At 38.2% G+C, this 23,703-nt stretch overlaps 1 protein-coding gene across 1 annotated transcript in view; it reads right to left on the reverse strand.

The window, feature by feature from the left end:
• The window catches only part of LOC139713403 (uncharacterized), a 79,706-nt gene that overhangs the window by 22,284 nt on the left and 33,719 nt on the right, over window positions 1–23,703 (reverse strand). The window contains exons 2-8 of the mRNA XM_071625138.1: window positions 16,673–17,041; window positions 15,779–16,150; window positions 15,281–15,283; window positions 14,491–14,745; window positions 7,817–8,083; window positions 7,119–7,203; window positions 2,501–2,808 (exon numbers count right to left, since the gene is read on the reverse strand). Of these exons, the coding sequence (XP_071481239.1) occupies window positions 2,501–2,808; window positions 7,119–7,203; window positions 7,817–8,083; window positions 14,491–14,745; window positions 15,281–15,283; window positions 15,779–16,150; window positions 16,673–17,041 (1,659 nt within the window). The remainder of the gene's footprint in view (window positions 1–2,500; window positions 2,809–7,118; window positions 7,204–7,816; window positions 8,084–14,490; window positions 14,746–15,280; window positions 15,284–15,778; window positions 16,151–16,672; window positions 17,042–23,703) is intronic.

Raw genomic sequence — 23,703 nt, forward strand, 5'->3', positions numbered from 1 at the left:
TGAGGTGCTGCGGTACAATTTACCTACCTAGCAGGACACACACTCATACGACTGCAATGCATTGAATTCAATCGCTAAGACGATATCAATTGCTTCACTTTACTAATGGTTGAGAAGAAAGTTTGGTGTGAAGATTTTAAGGTTGTAATCAATGCGCATTCGAGTACTTTATTTGACATCCATACATTTCGTTCACTTGAATCTATACTGATGACATGATTGATACATTTTTTTTAAAAGCCCAAGAACACTGTTCATGATTACTAGATGCAATCTTAGGAAGGGCATTAATTTGTAACATAGAGGTGGTTCTAAGAGGAACAGCATTGTTTTCTTTTTACTTGACTTGGAAGTAAACCTTCCTATTCAAACATTCGAAGTGGCATAATTTCATTTCAGGCCTCACAAATCTTCTTAATAATAATCTCTCTCCTTTCTTTAACAGACACTCCATTTTTATTTCACGCCAACCAGAAAGCTTCTTGGTAAGTAGGAAATATGTTTACAAATAAACAAACAGTGTTCCACATACATTTTGAAACTTTTCTAGACTTCATGTCTATTTTCACGCTATACTCAGTCAATAGGCACAAAATGTGGGAGACACGGTGTACTTGTGTGCGGAGATATTCAGCTAAACTGCACCAAGTAGCACACACCATGATGGATTTTTTTTTCTCGATTTAATTCCTTTGTGTGGTTCGGATTAAGATAGATATCCGCAAAACCGGGAGGAGTTTTAAAGAATGGGATTTAAGTTCTGCAATGTACATTCTCATCGTGTCACGAAAACATCACAATATTGCCCATGCATGTTACGAGAACTATTATGCAGTGGTTCCTATCTCGAGCACTATACTCATATTGCGATATTCATTTCATGGCTGGGCAATACCATACTTGCGCAGATACTGTTACACTTGATTAAAGGAGTGTGAGAATAGATTACATGAAATGTTATTCATCTATACACTCACTGTTTGGAAATCAGTTAGCAACGAGGGTACAGATAGAAAGACAGCCAGAAAAGCATATTAATATATTTTCCATCTGTTCTCTACCAGTAGTCGTTAAGAAACTGACAAGTGAATGGATTAATGTCGATACAGTGATGGCGTCTAATAATGGAGTCATAGTTAATGTTTAGTAGCAGCTACGGTCATGATAGAATCATACTGTTTTGTTTCAGTGGGTGCTGGTGCCATGAATAGCGAGGTCACGTGCGCAGTATAATTATTATACAAATTGTGAAATCGATGATGATGCAGGCAATGACAATAGAGGGCGATTAGAAGCATGAACATTAATTGAAATATATATATATTATATAACTCTGTTTGAGTTGATTTTGTTTTTTGTTTACCATTGTGACGTGATTCAAATTACGAGCATGCATCCTGGGTATCTGTATAAGAAACAAGAGTATTGCATACTATGATCACTAAGATTTAATGTAAGTATAGGTGGGAATTTCAGGATCTTTATACGTATACAGCGTATCATACTTAGATGCTAAGTTAGCAATTTGAGTTTAGTAAGAAAAGATTAAAGTTGTTACCTTGTTGCCTAAACTGCTGGATATTGTGGCAATTTCGTGAAGATAAGATCTTGATTTACTCATTAAAATGTTCTCAAGTCTTACTTCAAGGACGCCAAGAACGTATCAGGGCAATTACTCCCCAAGGACAATTACCCCGGCTAAATACAGGTCATTGATAGATAAGGTTTGAGTTAGGATTAGGGTTAGGTCAGGTTTAGGGTTAGAGTTTGGGTTAGGGTGAGGATTAGGTTCAGGATTATGATTAGGATTAGGGTTAGGGTTAGGACCAGGGGAAGGGTCTGGGGTAATTGTCCAGGGGGTAATTACCATAGAACCGCCAAGAAAGTTTCAAGCTCATTGTGAACCCTGTATAGTACCAACCTTTTAGCTTTACTGATTAATGATTTAACCTTAAAAAATAACAATTAGGTTATTCTCTCCGAGCGAATCAAGGTAAACTGTTAGTTATTGCCAAGATTTTGATAGAGTGCTAAGGAGGTATATGCTTATGCTTATGCTTATGAATTCGTGTACTGACTTACTTTTAAAAACCTATGTGTGAATGTTCGAACATGCTAGGCTAGAGCAAGGTGATATAAACAGCATAAAAGTCCTCTCTTAAAATACTTCTATACGTCATTTTAAAAAGCTCTAGTCTGAACAGACTGAACAGTAGAAGAAGGCAACTCACAAATCATAATGTCCTGCATCGCATCATACTACTGAAATTTTAGCACCTGAGCAACTTGATGTTTTGCTCGTCTCTGTGTTGAAATAATTACATTGATTTCAGTTCTGGAATGTTTCAAAGGGGCGTAGCGATTTGATTTGCAGGATTTTTGAAATATTCATCGGGCCCGTCCATCGGTGTTTGCGACCTATGTTTGTTTGGGACAGCATATAAATCACTAGTGTCTCTCGAAGAGTTTTGAGTTGGCAAAGTCCCCGGCCTGTAACTACCTGACGATGCATCTGGCTTGAAACTTGTCACGCTTCCGTTGCGATTTTTGTCTATGCCTCCTTCGGCGATCGGAGCCGTACCTGGTGAGTCCTTGCCATCCGGTGGCGCCCTACTGGAAACTTCGTCCACGGTGGCATAATCGGACGCCCCAATGTCGTACGTTTGTCGGGGGAGGTCGCCGTAATCGTTTTCTTGTACGAAGCCTCTCCGCGATTCTTCCTGTTCATCGTCTTCAAATGCGGGGTTTCCAAAGCTGGTTCCAAGGGCTGGGTCAAAGGGTATCTTCTTAGTTTGTCGCTTGCGTTGTCTAAACAGAAGAATACAGATAAATACAGATAACTGACTTCCGTGCAATGTAAATTATTATGTTACACGTTTCTCGCACAAACATGACGTTTATTTAAAAATGAAATATAACTTGGATTCATCTTTATCACAGATATGTTTAAAGAAGAAATGGAGAAAGATAATCTGATTTGGATTTCTTGTTACATAATATTGTTAAAAAGGCATCATTGTTGACCATTCTCGGTCAATTGTCACCATACCAAACTAATGATAATGATAATGATAATGATAATAAAATCTTCAAATTCATGGTTCCATTCGGCCGAGTATAATAACAGAAGGGAAGAAGGTGTACGAGTAGTTGATATTCTCATACCGGCTTCGGTGCCGGAATAAAATTAGTGTTTCACTTTATACTATCTACACCCATTATTACAACATCTGCACTCTCTACAAAATAGTACATTTATGATAATTGATCATTATAATGTTCACCTAGTTTTAACTCTTTGTGTCTATGGTCTTTGTCACAGAAAAGAAAAAGTATCTAATTTCGTCGGTCTACATATGAGTAATATTGGACACTACAGGCATTATCATATCAGACTCTACTGCAGAAATATACAGAATAACTATATCTTGGAACAGTGAATTTAGATATCGATTTATCGAGAATAGTGTTATTATTTCGCCAGACTTCACACTTACTACTATACAGTGCGGCTGTAGTTTGCGCGTGCACTATCTAAGCCAATCGATCAATACTTATTTCACGTTTTGTCAAGCACAAATAAACACCAAAAAGGCTTCATTTAACAAATTAAAACCACCGTAAGGACGTATTTCGCTAATGCTACGGTTTTCGATGATTGTAGTTGCCATAGCAACGCACCTGACACGTACAAACGTGACAAGAGCACATGGGTTGTTGACTGGCTGGTGTTGTGGTAACTACACTCATTGTAAGGCAACATTGCTTTATAAGCTTGTGAAATAAGACTCCGATTTATACAGACATGCTGTCTGAGTGAACAGTCAGGATAGTGGCTACAGCACCGACATCGTCATGCACAAAGCCGACAATTTCACTATGAAGCGCACTGAATTACATCACATGACGAAAAGGATTGAATCATAAATTGCACAGATGTAAAGAAAAAAAACCATGAAAATCCTAATAGCATGACGTCAAAAAGCAGACTTTCTTGGTAACAAGATTCCTATTCCTTTATTTCTTCTGTATCCTTTTTGTAATATAAGGCATGCATTTCAAAAATATCAATATATTATTATGCAAGGATTCAAAAGTAATTGTAATTTCAATCATGCAAACTCTGACGTAAGGGACTGTAAGAAAATCGCAGCTTTTGGTGATCGTGGATGGACTGCGTAGTGACGTCGTATATATCTAAACTGGCGCATGCATTATGTGTAACGTACCCTCACACTGCTTGACAGAGAAGAGACAACTACAGATGTACTAACACTGTTCGTTGTTGTTGTTTTGTGTATTTTTAGGAAAATATGCGAGACAACAAGACTAGTAAGTGTGCACGGAACTTTCTTTCTGACGTCATTACTTTTTGACAGTTTTACGCACATGTGACGTGAAGAGCCGAGAGTAATCAGTCTATCATACAACAAATACTGACTGACGACTTGCACGAAGGCAACGAACACTGCGCAAGAGTAATACCATGCATGCACAAGACATTGAAAAAAAAAATGATATCAGAAGATACATCAACACAAGTGACATATCATTTCGTAAGATGGTAAAACTATGGATATATCATCCATGTGGACAACAAAGAGACTATAACACAATACATCTATGAACGTTCTACGTAAACGTCATCTCTGTAAAACACTGGGGACATGGCCACAAGTGTAACTAATGTCTATAAAGCAACCAGAATAAAAAGAATACAACCAGAATACCACGAGTGGCAACATCACATAGCACGACAAATAACACGTATCGACATTATGCGCCAGAGCAAGGTCTTTAAGGAAAGGTAGAAAAACCAAAAGTGGGATGGATGGGTGTTTACGTTCAAGGTTTATTTCGACCATTACTTTTGCTCCCTCGCCGGCTTTCCCTTTCTGTTGGCGGGGAAAGATGAGGATAATAGATTGAGAATGGAAAAAGTACATCAGCTGACGTTATAGTACCAGGGGTTCCAATACAGTATGTAAAAGTATCCAAGTCTAATGAAGTAGTAGAAGCAAACTTGAATGCGCTTATTTCATTTTCATTATCATAAGATATCTTTTTACTCTCTGCTCGGACCACGAAAAAGTTTGTCATTTGAATACTTTAGACATGAAAAGAAAAAAACCGACAAGAACTATACAATCAATAAGGTAAAATCCATGCACATTATTTTGCTTCCAATACAAACCCACACAAGATTACCTTAAAGGCGATACTCCCAAGTATACTGTACACAAAAATGCATCCCAACTATGTGTCAACAAGTGATTCAATCATAAGCAAATCTATCAAACACATTGCCGGGGGGTACGCAGGTGAAAACATAACGAGAGCATCCCACACAGTCACTATACGCATATCGCTTAATTCCAACTTTTGCCCGCCTAATTGACTATGCCCTACAATAATAGGTCAACACAAAACAAAACAAAAACAGAAACTTCAGCCACATTCCCTGCCCAAGATAAATCTACAGTTGCACTGACACATCTAAAGTGATATTGTTATAATGTAAGTGTGGAAACATTTTAGCTATGTGTTATATGTTCATTTGGTTACATCAATTGTTTTAAACATTCAGCGGCTACTCCTACATACAAATCAACGATAACAAAAGAAAAAGAATGGCCAAAGCTTCAACGTCTTACGTTCTCGTGGATCTCCATATCTAAGTTTGTGCATGATTTTATAAATTTGAACATGTTTGGGAGATGATGAAAATGCAATTATCAATAACTCTCAGTAACTGTATCTTTCAAACTTTGTGTGTGCATCTATTTATGTGACTTTTTGTGTGCGTAAAATGTGATATGCACGTGATTATAGCTAATACTGTATAAGTGTGTCTTTATGTGTCTTTTGCGTATGTTTGTCTCTTCATCGAAAGGCTAGTCAAGTAAACCATATGGCACAAAATCTAGACCATCTTTTGACTACATACTCCACATGCAATTCTAACTTCCTCCCCCACAGACATGACTTACTTACACTGCTTAAGCCGGTCTCACACGAGATCTTGATTTGCTTTAGGTTGTAAACAGTAACAAACTGCGTCAAACATTCACGATACATCACACACGCAGTTTTGACTGATTATCAACCCCATAGGGCAAATTTTAGGATCCAATGAATTGATGGTTTTTAGGTTTGTGCATTGTTTCGGCGCATTTGCGCATACTAGCGCTATCAAAGGCCTCCTGAAAGTGGGAGGTTTTCAACACTATAAGTGTTAAAACGGAGGTATCTTACCTGGCGGCGAATGTTTGCGAATGTAGTGAATTTCAGGTTTCGTCAATCAAATTTGCAAACAGTTTCATTGTCGCAAACTGTGTTTCTTGTCACAAAGACATGAAAGAGTGGCAAAGAAATTTTTAAACAAAACTTCTTTGCGACAAGAGAAACTGTTTGCGGCAATGAAAACTGTTTGTGACAATGAAAACTGTTCGATTACGACTGTTTACGAACTTATGAATGCCACCATTTTACGAACTCTGACGAAACATACAAGATTCGCCACATTCTGACATTTCGCAAACATTCGCCGCTGAGTTAGAAACCCCTTTCACTAGTCGAAGTGATCGTTAGATCATAATACATGCAGACAAACAAAACAACTGCTACTTTTGACTCAAATATCCGTTTTCATCTCAGAAACTTAAGAAGATAAAGCAGAAATACGTCAAATCTAAATATGATAGACGCATGAGCAAAGGCAAGTTCAGAAATAGCTTACTTCCCTTCTTCACTGCAACGACAGCTATACATACATGTGTTGTACCCATTGATTCGTATAGGAGCCAATCTGCCGTGTAAGAGTTACTGTGTAAACGAAAAAGTTACTTTTTGCTTAAATTCAGTTTACGCTAGTAAATTATCAAATTGTGTTATACTAAATCAGAGGAGTATCAATTATTCGAAGAGCTAGCAAATTAATCTATTCAAAAAGAACAGAGTAAAAGGGTAAACATCCCGGGGAAGGATGCGTAGAAGGCAGTACCGTCCAGTTACGCGGCGTTTTCCAACGTAAATGACCGGACCAGAACATTTTCATTTTGCAGACTGGTAAACTTGCCATTCCTGCTATGGAGAAGTATAAAAGAGAGATGGCTTACCTTGAACAGCAGACGGAAATGACGATGACCACTAGAATGACCACGAGAACTGCCGCGGCTGCTCCAACAATGATCGGTAGCAAACCTAGATATTGGGGACAGCCAGTAAATTAGAGCAACCACACGTGAGAATATCTATGCTGCTAAAACATAAACGTGATCTGTTTCAGATATGGGGAGGGATCAAACCTACAGTAGTAGCTGCAAGGCAGATCTCATTGTAGGTCAGTATATAGCCTACTTATATCTTGATACAATTGCATGGCTGATTTTCTGATTGAGTTGCAATATCTACAGGATTACTGATAAAACTCTTGACATCATCATTATTCATCTTTTTAGCACAATTTCTTACCGCACAACAACGACCTACAATCTCTTGGCACTTCAGATCTAAAGCACGGAGCTAGCTCCATGTCTAAAATATTATCAAGTGAAATGTCTCCAGATGACTTGTATTGATACATTAACCAGAGAAGAAATTGTCCACTCTCGTTCACTTTGATAAACACATCTCATTTAAATTCTCATGTTTCTGCTTGGGTATGTGTGTCGTACAGTGAAGAGTACTTTAATTCTGCAGCTTCCTAATACTCTGTACACATACGATGAAAATAACACGTAATTCAAACCACGTTATCATTTTTTTTTTTTGCGGTCTCTCTCCGGATATCTTATAGTAGTTATTATTTCTTTACCCAAATCGTTTGGCCCTTGGCTTCTCGTCGTCATATCAGTCTCCCTCGTAGTCCTCTGGGGCCTCGTTGAGGCCTCGGGTGTACGTGCGTCGCTCGTGGTCGAGGCAAAAGTCAACGTAGACGAACCGGCCACTGTCGGCGACGACGAAGACGTCGGCGCTGGTGACGACGTTGGCGTCGTCGCTCCGGACTGCGTGGCAGTTGCTTGGCTAGATATCGCCGTGTCAGTAGCGTTGGTTGTAGTCCCCGATGCGGTGGTCAGACTCCCTGCGAAAGCAACATTGAGGGCGGTAAAACATTAGCGTTGTACAGACGCGAAATGGAATGTGCCACACAACTCCTGGCGATTATGGAAAATGAAATCACCTCCGTTTTGCGACCTAATTTCAGCCTCCCGAACATTATTCAAAAACAAGAAAAGAAACAAAATTCCATCATTTCTCGGAACAAATTGTTTGATTAAAATACGGTTATGTGGATATAGTAAAGTAGGTTCTGTTTTATGATTATCTTCATGTATTTTGACTGATGCTAAATTATATATATATATATATATATATATTTATGTCCGAAGTACATTGAAGTTAAATTGAATTGACGATTTCAATCTTTGTCAACTATTGGTAATTCGTCAAGTCAACAATGACACTCATATCTGCATGGCTGAACACATTCATCTCTCCGATCGCACACATACACACTCACACCTTAAGCAGAATTAGCAATTGATGCTAGAGGTTTCGAAACCATTCAGCCCCACGTGACATATCACACTATTTCTTTCGTTTCTCTCCTACTTTCCTATATTTGCGGGTTGTTATGTTTTTAGAATTACCATCCCCCTTTCCTCTCTCCCCTCCCTCCTCTGCATCCCTCTCAGTCCTTTTCTCCCACTGCTGAGAATATAGCTATTTTCTGAATCCAACTATTGAAAACATGATCGTTATTCATTTATGCAACCTTGGAGGATGAACTGAGCTGAGAAAAAAACTATGAAAAATATTGTGTTTTTTCATTTAAAGATACAATGAAAGATATGATAAGTTGATATCACCTGTGTTATCACGCCTTGCGTCACACATAGCATCGTACAATGCATGCTTCATCATGCAGCATAGAATAATCATATGATTTTTTTTTTGTTTCTTTGTTGTTGTTGTTGTCGTCGTCGTTGTTGTTGTTGCTGCTGTTGTTGCTGTTGTTGTTGTTGTTGTTGTTGTTGTTGTGCTTTTGGTTTGGGTTTTTCTCTCTTTTTTGGTTTTGGTTTTGGTTTTGGTTTTGAATTTGAGAGCACTACCTGTGTCTATGGTTTTACCGACGTATTCATGTATTAGCATCGTTACTTACCACCATTGTCGTCGAAACATTAGAATGAGTGGTAGGTACAACCATTGAGCTACTTTGTAGCTCTGTGGTACAACACATTGTGCCTAATGTTACTCGACACTATTAAAACACACAGCTGTACAAAAGGCGGCAAATCATCGGCGGCGCGATATGTGCTATACACATGCAGAAGCAATTATTGTATAGAGGCAGCGCCCAACGATAAAGCTGGAATAAGCTGAAATTCTTCAATGTACTAGGACTTCCCCATGCATATATTCTCCATTTTCCACTGGATTTCACACAAGAACGAGTTATTTTCAAGTCGAATACGCCAGCTGTTAAGCTGTAGCAATTGAAGTTTGCTTTGCATTTCGTCATTTTTTAATTTGTTTATTGAATCATATTCTAGTATTGTTGAAGTAAAAGCGATTCGATACATTAGTGATGGCAGACTGTAACTACTGAGGTTATGCCATCTGTTGTCAGTTTCGAGCAAAAGCAAGTCATGCATACCGCTCAGATACTCGTACTACTTTTCACACTAGATTTACCATATTTTTGCGACATGAATAGAATACACCAGCATATACGTAGCGAGCACGTGTCCACCTTTAAAGAGCTGTATTTTTTCAAGGCATATGAAAGCTGAAACAGCAACATTTGCAAAGCCTTATACAGAAGCGTTACTGTAGTGATAGATTCCCGCGTGCCTGGCACATTTCGCCAAGTGCTACTTTGACTTACATTTTGTTCAAATAAAGAAGCAAAAAAAAAAATGGCATACACGTTTGAAATTTTCAAAAATATAATTAATTAAACATAATTTTCAAAATCGTTTTGCTTGAATAACAGGGAAGAAGAAACCAGCAAAGCCTGGTAAAGCTTATTCAAATTAAGGAGCGTAAAGCTAAAGAAGAGATTATCACGAAAGGAGCAAGAAATGAATGAAATGAAATGAAAGAAACTGGAGAAATTCTGTTGAGCAAAATGACTAAATGAACAGATGATACAGATTGCTTCCTATAAAACTTAGGTTTAAAAAAAGAAGTGCAGCGATGAAAACGATTTATTACAAGCAAGTAAAGAAAACCTTGCAAAAGCGCCAAGCTAAAAAGTGACATAATTCACTGAAAAAAAAAACGATTTGCAGGCAGCATGCAGGAAGAGACAGAGAGAGAGAGAGAGAGAGAGAGAGAGAGAGGGGGCGGGTAGGGATAGATGAGAGAGATAGATAGAAAGACAGACAGACAGACAGACAGACAGACAGACAGACAGACAGACAGATAGACAGATAGATAGATAGATAGATAGATAGATAGATAGATAGATAGATAGATAGATAGATAAAGTTGAGGGCGACCAGTCTCATCGGCTCTTCGGCAGTGATGTGTGTAGTTGTAAGCAGAACTTGAAGCCAAGCAAGCGTCAAAGCTGAACACCTTTTGCTTGTAAATCATTGCAGATTGGTTACCTGTCGTCAGGTCAGTTGACCCGGAGGAAGTAGTAGATTGTAAGCTTGAAGGGGCCATCGATGACCCGGATGTAGTACTGGGACCTACGGTAGTGGGAGGCCTGTCTGAAATATCACGTGATTCCGGTACATCAAACAGTTTACCACATTGCAATATCATGTTCCTTCTCTCTTTCAAGTAAATGATTTGAAAAGGTTACTTCAAGAAATACAGATAAAAAGTCAAGAACACGAAGAGAGTAAAGTGATAGAAGAATACACAGAAACATCGATGAAAATAAATGAAGATGAAAAGACACAGGAAAAACAAGACTTAACCACGTCCTCTCTGTACACTGCCGTATCTGCCTATATCTTTTTTATCATAGATCTGTTTATCTATATATCCATCGATACTACTTTTCCTTCGCTATATTTCTGTCAGCATATCGCATCCATTCACCTGCCAAATCATTTGATTTTATTGCACTTCACATACTGATGCAATACACACAAAAAAGAAGATAGAGAAAAATATTTATATATACGTCGAATTGTATTTTGTGCGCCATCTGTAATCTCATGTAAAGGCATAAAATCACATTCATCGCTTCCAGACGAAAGGGTAATATTTCAGCCTCGTGAATACCTTGTGATGTTGATGACAATCACAAAAGCATGGCGGTCCAACGGTAGGGAAAAAGGAGCAGTGAGGAACGAGCAAAAGAGCAGGTTCAATTTCGTTGCCATGGAAACTGCCGTGAAAATCAGAAGCGGCGTATTTACGCGTGAATATTGAGGCGTGTCGCACAATAGTGTGAATTCGGAAGCGATATTCGCAGTTCCCTCCCTCAGAAGAGCATGTACATTTATTTTCGAACGCACAAACATAACCAGACACAAACACATTTACACATGCACACACTAAAAAAAAAAACAACAACAACAACAATAACAAAAAACACACACACGAATTACACACGCACATACACACAAAAGCATACACACACAAACGAAGATTTTACAACGTAAAAGTCTCTACTTTGGTGGAAGGTGCAGTCTAACTTCATTATTTGACATTTCACGGCTGGATCGTGTCGCTTCGTTCATCACCGGCAGCTTTTGATGACTTAATGCATTTTTCCCCCCATTATCACCGCCTTATCATTATTACTATCGTTATGCATACTATGCATTTCCAACCAACAGAACAGATTAGTGACCTCTGTCGGGCCGTATATTGGCCGCAATGCGATATTTTGCAATCATATCCATATAGGCCTATCTGTGGAGCTGTAATGTCATAGGAGAACAACATTTATCCTGTTTACTGCGCATAGTGGCATGCTATGCTATCCTTCTTCTTCTTCTTTTTTTTTTTTTGCCCGTTTGGGCCCTTGTGTAGGGAAAGAGGTACGCAACCGATAATCATTATCACTCTCATTATAATTACCGGGCTGGTGTTAAAAGTGGTGCGAAATGTGAACTCTTGCTCACATTTAGTGATGAAGCAATTAACTATACACCGACAGTTTGGTGCGTTAAGAACTGGAGCCGGCTTTTAGCGTTATCCATTACGATTCACTATTAACACTTTGCATGCTTGGAGTTCCGATTAGCATAGAAAACCTTCATTCTATAATAGTATACACTTTTTAAAGTCCATGGCACAGAAAAGGTTAAAAGGGGAAAGTTTTAATAAACATTGGATAATTCATGCGTCTCACCTCGCGTGCTGACAAATGGAATTATACTAATTACACTCAATCAACCATTACTCCAGCTACAGCAATAATATATCATGTCCAACAAGCTGCGAAATGTTCGTTATGATGCCCCGCGTACTCAAATACTGTGTAACAAAAGTGTTCTTGCTCGATGACCCCAAGAGCGCGACGAGTATAGGACACTATATGCGCCGAGAATTGATTATCTTGATGGATCAGTCATGAATACGAGCTTTCATACAGTGCAGTTGCAGACGCATGAACTAGCAAGTAGCATTCATATCAGCGGGTGCAGTTTGAGACTGGCTCGGGTATTATAAAAGTGCGTGCCCCTTTTGTGGTCCAAACAATGCATCTTGAGGCGACCCAAACATTATGCTGATGAGTTCAGAAATAGACTCGATATAGTGGTGTGTCATCATGCACATGCTAGTTTAAAATCGCACATAGACTCGACGATAAATTGGTTATTCATTGATCACAATAAGGAAACTGAGTTTGCGTGCGATGGATGTTTTTGTATCATCGGAACATTTTTTTTTGTTTGTGGGGGGGGGGGGGTGGAGAATGGGGATGGAGGAGTGAACTACACGGAGGTCATGTAATTTTTTTCTGCTCTCCTCGTCTCTGTTTATTCTTCCCTGCCCCCTCTCACCGTTTTCAGTGTATTCTGAGTAAATTTCTTGGTCATTTTCATGTAATTTTGTCCTTTCCCCGCAATTTGATATTTCTTATTTCTTTTTTTTTAGTAATCCCCTTTCTTTCATCATTGTGAGATGAATAATATCAAGCTCCGAAGCCTTCTGTCTCACATGGGCGTTCATCAAGATAATTGCTGCACTCTACACGTGTTCCGCTTGAATCAAGAGATTAATTTGGAAAACGAAAATGAACGAAAACAAAATATAATATCACTTACTGGATATGAATGGAGTGATTATAGTTCCGGCAAAGAAGTTATAGAAATATTGATATAATACAGTCAGAGCTAGATTGTTTAAAGGAAGAAAAATTAATGACACTTCTTTTGAAAATATACCAAAAGATGTTAGGATGTGTTTGTACAATGTACTTCAATGAAATCCTGTTAGAATATCGTACAAATGGAGATATAGTTAGGTTTAGTTATTTAGTTAGTAAGGTTAACCTCTTAATCTTACATAAGCCTTTCAAAGATATAAATCAAGCTAATGTAAAGAAGCGTATAGAACTAATCATATAGAGGATCTAATGTTAGAAAGGTTTAAAGGGATTAAACCAAATTAATAATCGACCCTGATCCCAGTCGATCTTTGTTTTCCCATGTTAGTGTACTTTCTGGTTTCTAGGAGGTTTCGGCGGGAGGAAGACTTTCTATATTCAAAAGACTTGATTTGCAGGGATTGAATGTTAGCAGCTAAGACGCAGGTCAATTCCTGACATCGGCACTGTCATATCGAATACTCTTTGGCGATTGTTCAGTTATTGTTTATTATACCAAAGCTAAGTGTTGGCATTAGGTTGTCATTTCTAATTTGATTAGGATATACACGCCAAGAAAAAAAGAACAAACAGGTTGATCAACCAGTGTTGAAGTAGATGATACACTTGCGAACTGCGCATCAACAAATCAAGTCCTATACAAGGTACATTTCTGAAGATTTGTGCCATAGATTTTCACCGTAGCTTTCTAAGATAGATTGAAATATTCTCTTCTAATTTGGCCCTCTATGTCGTTCATGTGCGTGTATTTATTTCGGTGGCACAATTTTTCAAAGCCTCCTAACCTCTGATAATATATCGACAACTGATTCTCTTAGATCGTTCTCAAACATTGCTTTTGATTTTGAGCGCATTAAAGAATTTAAACCGTTTCGTCTAACCTTCCTCCTATATAAGATAAATTCATGGGTGCCAATTTTGCAGTGCCAAGATGACAATTCCTGTGGCAAAAACTCCTCCAGACCTGGGGGGTGTTTCATGAAGGAACTTGTCGGATAAAATATCTGACAAGTCAATTATATCCGACAAGTTTTGAGAAATTCTTTAGTCTGATTGGCTGATTTCTCTGAACTTGTCGGATATAATTGACTTGTCGGACATTTTATCCGACAAGTTCCTTCATGAAATGCCCCCCCCCCCCCCTTGACTGCTTAAATTAGAATTACTTGTTACACTTGTTAGTATACCTGGCGACGTCCCATATTTTGAGGAAAAAGCTGTTGTCGGGTTGAGAGAAGTTTCTGTCGATGACGTCATTGTCGCACTGTCGCTCGACTGCGATTCGGTTGTTGACGACAACTCCGTGTTAGCAGCTTTTGTAGTAGAGGTCGTCGGAAGAAAGGATGTCGTCGAGGACGCTGTCGTAGTCTCCGATGTCGTCGTCGGCTCCGTCGTGGTTGTCATAGAGGTGGTTGTGGTTATTGATTGCGTGGATGGTGGAGCTGGTTAGTGTGTTAAGGTTACATCAGGCGAGATGAGCACGAGAAACATGCTGGTTAGTTCATGCAACAATATACCATCAAACTCGACGATGTGTTAGAGTATATATAAGCCATATAACTGCAATGCAATTATTTGTTAACCCCATTGAAAGGACGAATACAGTTGTACGTCGTGGAAAAAAAAAATGGGATATGAGGTGCGAAACTTGATCGCACTATAGACGTTTTTACCGGTAATGAAGTATTGGAAAGTGCCTTGTTGTTTTGAGCTAATGATATCATTTACTTGATAAAACAATCGTAGCACGATGCATAGTTAGATTTTAATGCACCACCACAATGGAAAAAAAAGTATCATATCACTCTTATCACTCTACTGTGGAACGAGAACATTTTACGCCACACCAGAATGTCTTAACCCATTCCATACGGGAACCTGGTGGCCTGTGTATTAAGTCTATGGGGATTTCAGAATTCAGCATGGATTGGTTAAACTCGCTCTAATCATTCCAAAGGGAAAAGCAGTTGACAGCACTTTCTTTGATTCCTTTTGATCTTCATTCCAATTATTGCTTTCTCTAGTCGAGGAGCCTTGTCGCATGTTCAAGTTTGGTGTTGTTTGTGGGCGTTTTTTAGTTTTGTTATGTCTTGTTTTTGTGAAGAAAATGTTTTGAATTCTTGTGAAGTCTACCGAGATGTTAAAGGAGTACAGTATAACATGGTTGATAAACATGATTGTGACACCATGACAGGTAGAATCCCCTGATATGTGACAGCAGTGTCTTAAGTAAGGTCTATGTGCAAACCATTAGTTGTGGGGGTAAGTTGTGATGCCATGCTTTTATAGGCTTCAAGCCCTCGGACAGAATATATGCAAGGCTATATAAGCCCATCAATATCATATCACTGCACGTTTGTAGAAAGTATCCGACTCATCACAATTCGTAATTGATATCTAGAATATGATTAATTTTTTAGTGCAAGGAAGAGTTATTAGATTGGACCTCTAACAACATGAATCTTGCAAAATTACCTGGGCATTCAACATCCGTAATCCAGTTGCCGAAAAAATCGCACGTGAGAATTTGGTTGGTTTTAGTCGGATCGAGATCGCAGTCGAAGAGGACGGTGTCATCCACAGAATACGCTGCATTCAGCGTCTGGCCCGAGCTGAAGTTGGCGTGCGCCGGGGCGGTGGGCGTCGAGCACCGCACCGTGCAGACGGGCGGCGAGTCGGTCCAGATCCCCGACGTCGTGCACGTGATACTGGCGGCGCCGTTCTTGATGCTGGGCGACGGACACAGCGACGCGAATTCGATCGTGTCGTTGACGTCGTAGAGGTCGCCAGCCTGAGACTCGCCGCCGTTGAGGACGTAGCCGGGGTTGTAGCAGTGGGATTGTGGAGCTGTCAAAGAAGTCAGGATCATGATTTTAGTCGCTAAACATCCTTGATTCATCATCTTAGTGATAATTATGGTTAAAGACACTGGATAATCTAAAGAATAGTTAGTTATTCTTTCGTCATCAGAGTTCACTGCATGTGTATGATGAATATTGATGTATTGCAAACCATTTCGTTCTTTCCATTGCAGTAGACATGAATGTTTATCGTTCTATTGTATATGAGTACTATATATCTTTTTATGAACTCGGAAAAACAAAGAAAAAGATAATAAATATGTTTGGGATCTTAAACTGCGCTAATCGTTTATATGACGCGGGTAAACATTTAAATCACACTCCTTACACTGGTGGAAAAAAACGATCAATATGATGTATGAGGCAATTTGTGTTTGAAAAGGAAACAACTTGTATATGTATCAACAGCCATGATGAGCAACGGATGAAATTTGGTAATGACTCAAAAAGAACTTCTCTTTCTTTCTTGGTCTACCATTCAGAATGAATTTTCAGGTGTTTGAGTTACCCATGAATTCATAGACGCTCATCTGGAACTCGCCCCCACAGAATGTGCTGCTGTTGCCTACACACGGCGTGCTGCAGGCTTCGGTCACCATGTCCGTCGGCTGGCCCAGCCGGTCGTACTGGGCGAAGTCGCCTCCGCAGAGGCACTGCGTGCCCGCCTGCAGGCCAAAGTACCTCAGGTTCTGATCCAGACACATGTCTCGACACAGTTCTATGGTCATTGACCCCGACTGGCAGTAGTTGCTCCCCAGCACGGGGTTACACACATTCTGGCACGTGTTGTACGGGTGACGACTCCGGTCGCAGAAGATGAGATCCGGGAGTACATCTCGCTGAAAGTCGTCATAGAAACACCCAAGATACGTATACTCTGCGTAAATGGGGAGAAAAAGAGATGTATCGATATTAGCTTTATTTCAATGTCATCATTTCGCTAAAATCTAAATATTATCACCTGATTACAAACGAAATACGAATGTAAATAATCCCACTTCATTCATTCATCGAAATGAGCAGAGCGCATGAATCCTGTAAAGTGGGCCTTAATTCCCAATTACATACAACTGGACTCCACGGAAGACCAGCTATAATTAAAACATAATACACCCATCTTGTCAGATGGAAAATGAAAACAAAACAAACATATTGTACTTTCTGTTAGGGTCAATGGAGAACAAGCTGTGTTAAAAATGACCTATGATCCATTATTGAGGACACTCCAAGAACAGGTACAGAGCAAAATGGGGTTCTTGTAATGGGAACAGTCCTTACAGTCTCCCACGCAAACTCATAATAAGTTTGCTGGGACTTCATAATGTCTGATGACGAGTGTACTCTTGTGCCGTTCCGCACCATGTTGCTACAACCTGATGCTTACATGTATATCTAAAGCCTAATTAATAGTTTCGGTGGGTTTTTTTTTTCAAGTAATATCTTCTCTCGCAAAACCACTTCACATAATGATTCACTCGAAAAGTGTTTCCATATCGATCACTAGGCCTGCACGTAACCTGGGTAATCATGAAGCCATAGTTGGCACATTCTATAGGTTCTAATTCTCCATTCTATGTTCCACAATAGCTATAATATACAATACTTCAGTCAGGAGGAGTTAAAGTCCGTTTACGAAGCAAAGATTCACGAATTAATATCTCTACCACGGGCCACTTCTTCGCTTCATCAAGGAGACACAAGACTCGGATCGCCTATGGTTGTTTTCATTAAACTAAGACATGGTGACCAATCAATCAATATCATGAAGAATTTCTATGAAATGAAATGAAATGAAATTTATTCATATTCCACATGGTGGACATTATATGATAGAATATACAGGGTATAACACATAGTGGACATTATATCAAAACTATACACAGTATGTTACATGTATATACAAGATATAGTGATATTCTGAGATAGAATAACACCATATACAAATGTGGAGGGGACTACTTAGAAGCACTGCTTGTTAAATGTAGTCCCCCTACAGATTATAGACAAAATGATATCAAAGATAAGGCTGAGTGAAATATAACAAAAACACCATAATTATATACACTATTTACAAGGGCACATGAACCGTACTATGGATATACAAACAAGTCATGTATATGTTACAAAGCATAAGTTTATGTAAAAAGTGTTTACAGTGTACATTATATACAGTGTACCATTAGAATAATGAATGAAACAGAAGATGACCTTCCGAGTATACTTAATGAAGTACTTCTAGAAAACATTGATTTGAATATACATACGTTTAATTACCATAAAACTGTTTATTAATACTTATCAAGAAACACATTTTTAAGCTTATACTTAAAGCTATTCAAGCTCTGAGCTTGTTTTAGTGAACGATCAAAAGAATTCCAAAGCTTAGGACCAGTAAACATAAAATTTCTGTTAGCAAAACTGGTTCTATTTTTAGGAAGATGATAATCATTCGCATACCTTGTTGAGTAATTATGTATAACATTATTTTTTCGAAACATTTCCTTAAATACAGCAGGAGTAGCGTTAATTTCTACATTGTACATAAAACAACCCAGCTGAAGACGATATAAATCAGTAATCTTAAGAATACGGTTTTCTTTAAACAAAACATCAGTGTGTGATCTATAAGCGGTATTGCATATCAAACGCATCGCTCTTTTCTGCAAGAGGAGCACCCTGTCCATTTTAGTTTGTATTGCATTTCCCCATGCCATGACGCCATAATTAAGGTAAGGAAGAATAAGAGTTGAATATAACATAAGAAGCACTGACTTGGGGAGAATCCGTTTAACATGATTAATGATACCAATATTTCTTGAAACTATCTTACAAATATTATCAATATGACAATTCCAAGTTAGCTTATTGTCAATTGTAATACCGAGAAATTTTGTAGTCTTGACTTCTTTAATAACAGAATTATCAAATATCACTTGGTCAGGAAGTTGTTTAACAGAGTTACTGAATAACATGTAATTGGTTTTTTGTTTATTTAAAGATAATTTATTTGCTTTTATCCAATTTGTTACATGTGCAAGTTCTACATTTAAAACTTCTACTAACTTATTAGGATCACTGTGAGTATAGAATACGTTTGAATCATCAGCAAAAAGGATAAAAGAGAGAACACTCGAAGAACATCGAATATCATTTACATAAATAGAGAATAGCAGTGGACCAAGAAGGCTTCCTTGGGGAACTCCACACGTGATTGGTACCGTAGACGAATTATATCCATCAATGGTAACAAATTGCTTTCTTCCAGAAAGATAACTTTCGAACCATTCCAGAGCCTTTCCTCTAATACCATAGTGCGCAAGTTTGTATAACAGAATGTCGTGATTTATAGTATCGAATGCTTTAGAAAAATCTAAGAACAAACCGATAGTATGACAGGATTTTTCGATTGAAGCTGATATGGTATTTATTAAACTTAGAATGGCATGAGTTGTGTTATGTTTTTCTCTAAAGCCAAATTGGGAGTCAGATATGATGTTGTGAGATTCAAGGAAGGTAGTTGTCCTTGAATGAACAATTTTCTCTAAGATTTTTGATAACGAAGTTAACAAAGATATTGGGCGATAGTTGCTGATACATAATTTGTCTCCTTTCTTAAATATTGGAGTCACCTTTGCGAGTTTCATTTTAGATGGTACTTGACCAGATTGTAATGAAAGGTTATATAAAAACAATAAAGGATCTGCTATACAATGTATAATGTGTTTGATAAGGACATTGCCAATGTCATCATAGCCAGGGGCTTTGTTTGCTTTGAGCTGAAGTACAATTTTGATTAATTCTTGCCTGTCAATTGGTTTGAAAAAAATTGAGTGGTCGTTTGGTGAGGAAAGAAATTCGTAAAATGATTTATCACTTGGAGTAATAGTTTGTGCTAAGTTTGAACCTATCTTTGAAAAGTATGAGTTAAAAATCTCGGCAATTTCAGACTTGTCCTCAATAATAGTATTATCAACTTGAACTTTAGAAATGGGATTTACAGCCTTCCCTCTATTCAAAACGGTATTTATTACTTTCCAAGTGTGCTTGATATCACATTTGAATTGACTCAATTGGTCCGCAAAATATTGTTTTTTAGCTAATCTGAGTGTATTGGTAAGAATATTTTTGTACGAAATATATTTCATTCGAGAGGTTTCGTCACGGTTTTTGATAAAATTAACATATAAAGTACTCTTGCGATTTATTGAGCGTAAGAGTGTTTTGGAAACCCATGGTTGCTTGGGGATTCGTTTGTAATCCTGTGTACGACATTTCCTTAAGGGAATGCATGCATCTAGGCAATTATTCAAAAGATAAAGAAAGTTATCATATGCTTGGTCAATATTTTCATTTGCGTCATACACAATTCTATCAACAGACATGACAGAGGTAGAGATATTGATGAGGGTTGTTATTTTTTATATATAGACAACGGTAACATAGGATTTTCACAATGATATATAATGATTACACTGACTATGCCAATTGTATACCCTCATTATATGATAAAAGCAGAACGATGTGACGCCATACATGTTTGATCTTACACAACTTGACCATTCGTTTCTACTCTGTCAGAACACGTCAGATCAACATAAAAGTGGTGCATTCAAATATGCACAGCAAGCACTGTGACACAATGATAAAGCTGGATAGCCCTCTGCCCGGTCGAGCACGATCTCTTTCCTGATCTCACAAAGTTAATACACGTACAGACAAACAGACATGGGGATATATTATATCGCAAAAGCAGGAATGCATACCCATCATTCACATACCATTGTACATGCTATACATACTGTGCATGCATACATACATGCATTCACATATATACAGACATACATACTGTATATGTCACATACATACAGACGTGAAAACAAACACACAAACAAACAGATGTGCATGCATGCATGCATGCATGCATACACACCAACATCCATACGTACATTCTATTATGCAACATCCAATCTCATTGACGGTTGTAATAATTATATCAAATGCGTACACACGACATGCTATTGCAATCTATTTTTCACTGTTTCGACAGCAGCTGGCAACATTTTATTCTGGGTTGTTTTTGCCTTGTTTTGTAGGGGATTTTTGTACATAGACTTTAAACAAGAAAGGGATAAGGGTCTGCTACAGATTCCAAGGCACGCTGCAGAAAATCCCTGACCTTTTTCACAACCCGTTCATTACACTCTGGAGAGTGTCTAAGGAGAGACCTTCCTTTTTCGACACGAATAATCCGGCGGCAATGGAAGCTTTGATTCGTGTCCTGGTGACCTTAAATGCTTCGGATTTGATTCTTTATGAACTATCTCGATATCTGTCAAATCAAATAGGATTCCTGCATGCATGATTCTTCTGCAATATTCTATATTGGTGCATTGCTTTATTTCACTATACACAGCGCGCCTCATGTCGACAGAGGGACTCAAATTTGCCACGAAGCAATCTGCACGCACAAAAGAGGACGCAGGTTTTCAGAGTAGGAGTTAATCGTCAGTCTCCTGGGTAAGAATTTGCCTCTTGGTTGCCATGGTAACCTGTGACAGCGAGGCGTCATTCTGGAGTTAAACAACATGCTATCTCGAAATAGGCGGCCGCAGCATTCTCGGTAGCCTTATTTCGTCGTCCTTCAAATACACCTTCCCCGCCATCAAGCGCAGGCGCCTGTTATCTTCGTAAGATAGGTATACAAATGTCAAGTTTTGTATTGCAGAACCCCCGACGCATGAAATGAATTACATTATTGTGACTTTATTATAAGTTACGGCGGGCAATATCACCATTTCTACATTTTATTGATCTAAAGGTTTTCAACGGGAAATACACGCGGGGTCATGTGTGCTGAAAACCCTAGAAACATTTCTTGCGATGAGAAATACAATGTATAATGACAGTTTCGTTCTGAATATACGTCGTTGTGGATCAAAACTAAAATGATATTACCCTTAAGTCCATAATAATGTATGTCTGTATAATTACATATTATATATATATATATATATATATATATATATATATATATATGTATATGTGTGTGTGTGTATGTGTGCAAAGTTTGATTTCAGAAACGAGATACGACCGTCATTGTCAATTTGATACATTTGCGAATAAAGCTGCTAAAATAACAAAGAAAATAATGAAAAAATATGAGATATGCTTTTTTATCATAACCTAAAGGACCCTCCTTGTTATGTAACAATTAACGTATCAATGAAAAGGTTTTATTTTGCTCTATTTGATGCTGCAAATGGACTTACTTTGAATTGTTAAAAATGACGCTTAACCTGTTTTGGCGATTAAACTCTTTATATTATTATGAGATATGTAGGGAGGTGATAATTCGATGGTTGTCAACACGTGCGCAACAGCGACGGGAGACATCTCCTTCACCGCGGGGGTGAAATTCTAATCAACTCCCGATCGCATTCAAAGACCCATCGTGGCGTAAAAATGCAAATAAATCCGTGTTTGCCAGCCTGCTATCTGTGTTAAAGGTAACCTGATGTGAGATGTGACGGCATGAAAGACGAATGCATGCACACTTCCTACACCATCTCAGACGCCCTACGCAGTATTCACTATAAGAGGCTGATATCGGAGAATCCCCCCCCCCTCCCCACACACACACACATACTGTTCAATCTTTCTTTCCTTTCCCTCTTTCTCGGTAAATAAAAGGAAAAATTGAATGGTAGCTGTATTTGAATGATCCCACAAATTACAGTACAATATTAGTAATCTACTGACAAAGTATTTAACAATTTCCTTATACAATTACACGAAAAACAATCTATAATGGTATATTATATACTGTTTGTGTGTATGTATATCAGAAAGTTATATGTATATATATATATATATATATATATATATATATATATATATATATATCATCGACAGCTAGCTTCAGCTGGATAGATAGATAGATAGATAGATAGATAGATATTGGCTCTATAAGATGTGTTTAACTGAAAGCGGTAATAAAATAACATTGGAGAAGTCGGTTTAGTTGTTCATAACAACAGTATTCTCAAGGACAAAATTTCTGTCAATTATTAATTAATTGCTAGGAACGATGTATACATTGTGCATAGTATCATACTAATAACAACGATGAGCCGAAACTAAATGTTTTGGTGGTGATGTTCATACGTGTAAGTAGAGATATGGCTTTGTAAAAAATGATATAATTCAAGAATTTAACTTTGGCGTCACCTCCTACTGCATCTTGACATCATCAGTGTGAATCGGCTTGAAATCCATCAGTGAGTAAATAAACTACTGTACTCTCAGATTTTCATGCAAGAGTCTCTTATAAGGACAACTGGTGTGAAGACAACTTCGAACAAATTTATTGTAAAACGTCAACAAGATTTACAGAGTTATATGCAACGTCTTCTATTATAGCCCTCCGTTTATCGCCATCTTCTGCAGTCTCCATCAGCTTAAGTTCACCTGTAACTACATCACGATCCCTCACCCTGGAGAAATAACATAGTGATCGAGCCTTCTCTAGCGTTACACTTG

Source organism: Diadema antillarum, unplaced genomic scaffold (genome assembly GCF_040938485.1).
Source record: "Diadema antillarum isolate AM-2024a unplaced genomic scaffold, OU_Dant_1.0 seq00001957_RagTag, whole genome shotgun sequence".
In the NCBI taxonomy this organism is placed as follows: Eukaryota; Metazoa; Echinodermata; class Echinoidea; order Diadematoida; family Diadematidae; genus Diadema; species Diadema antillarum.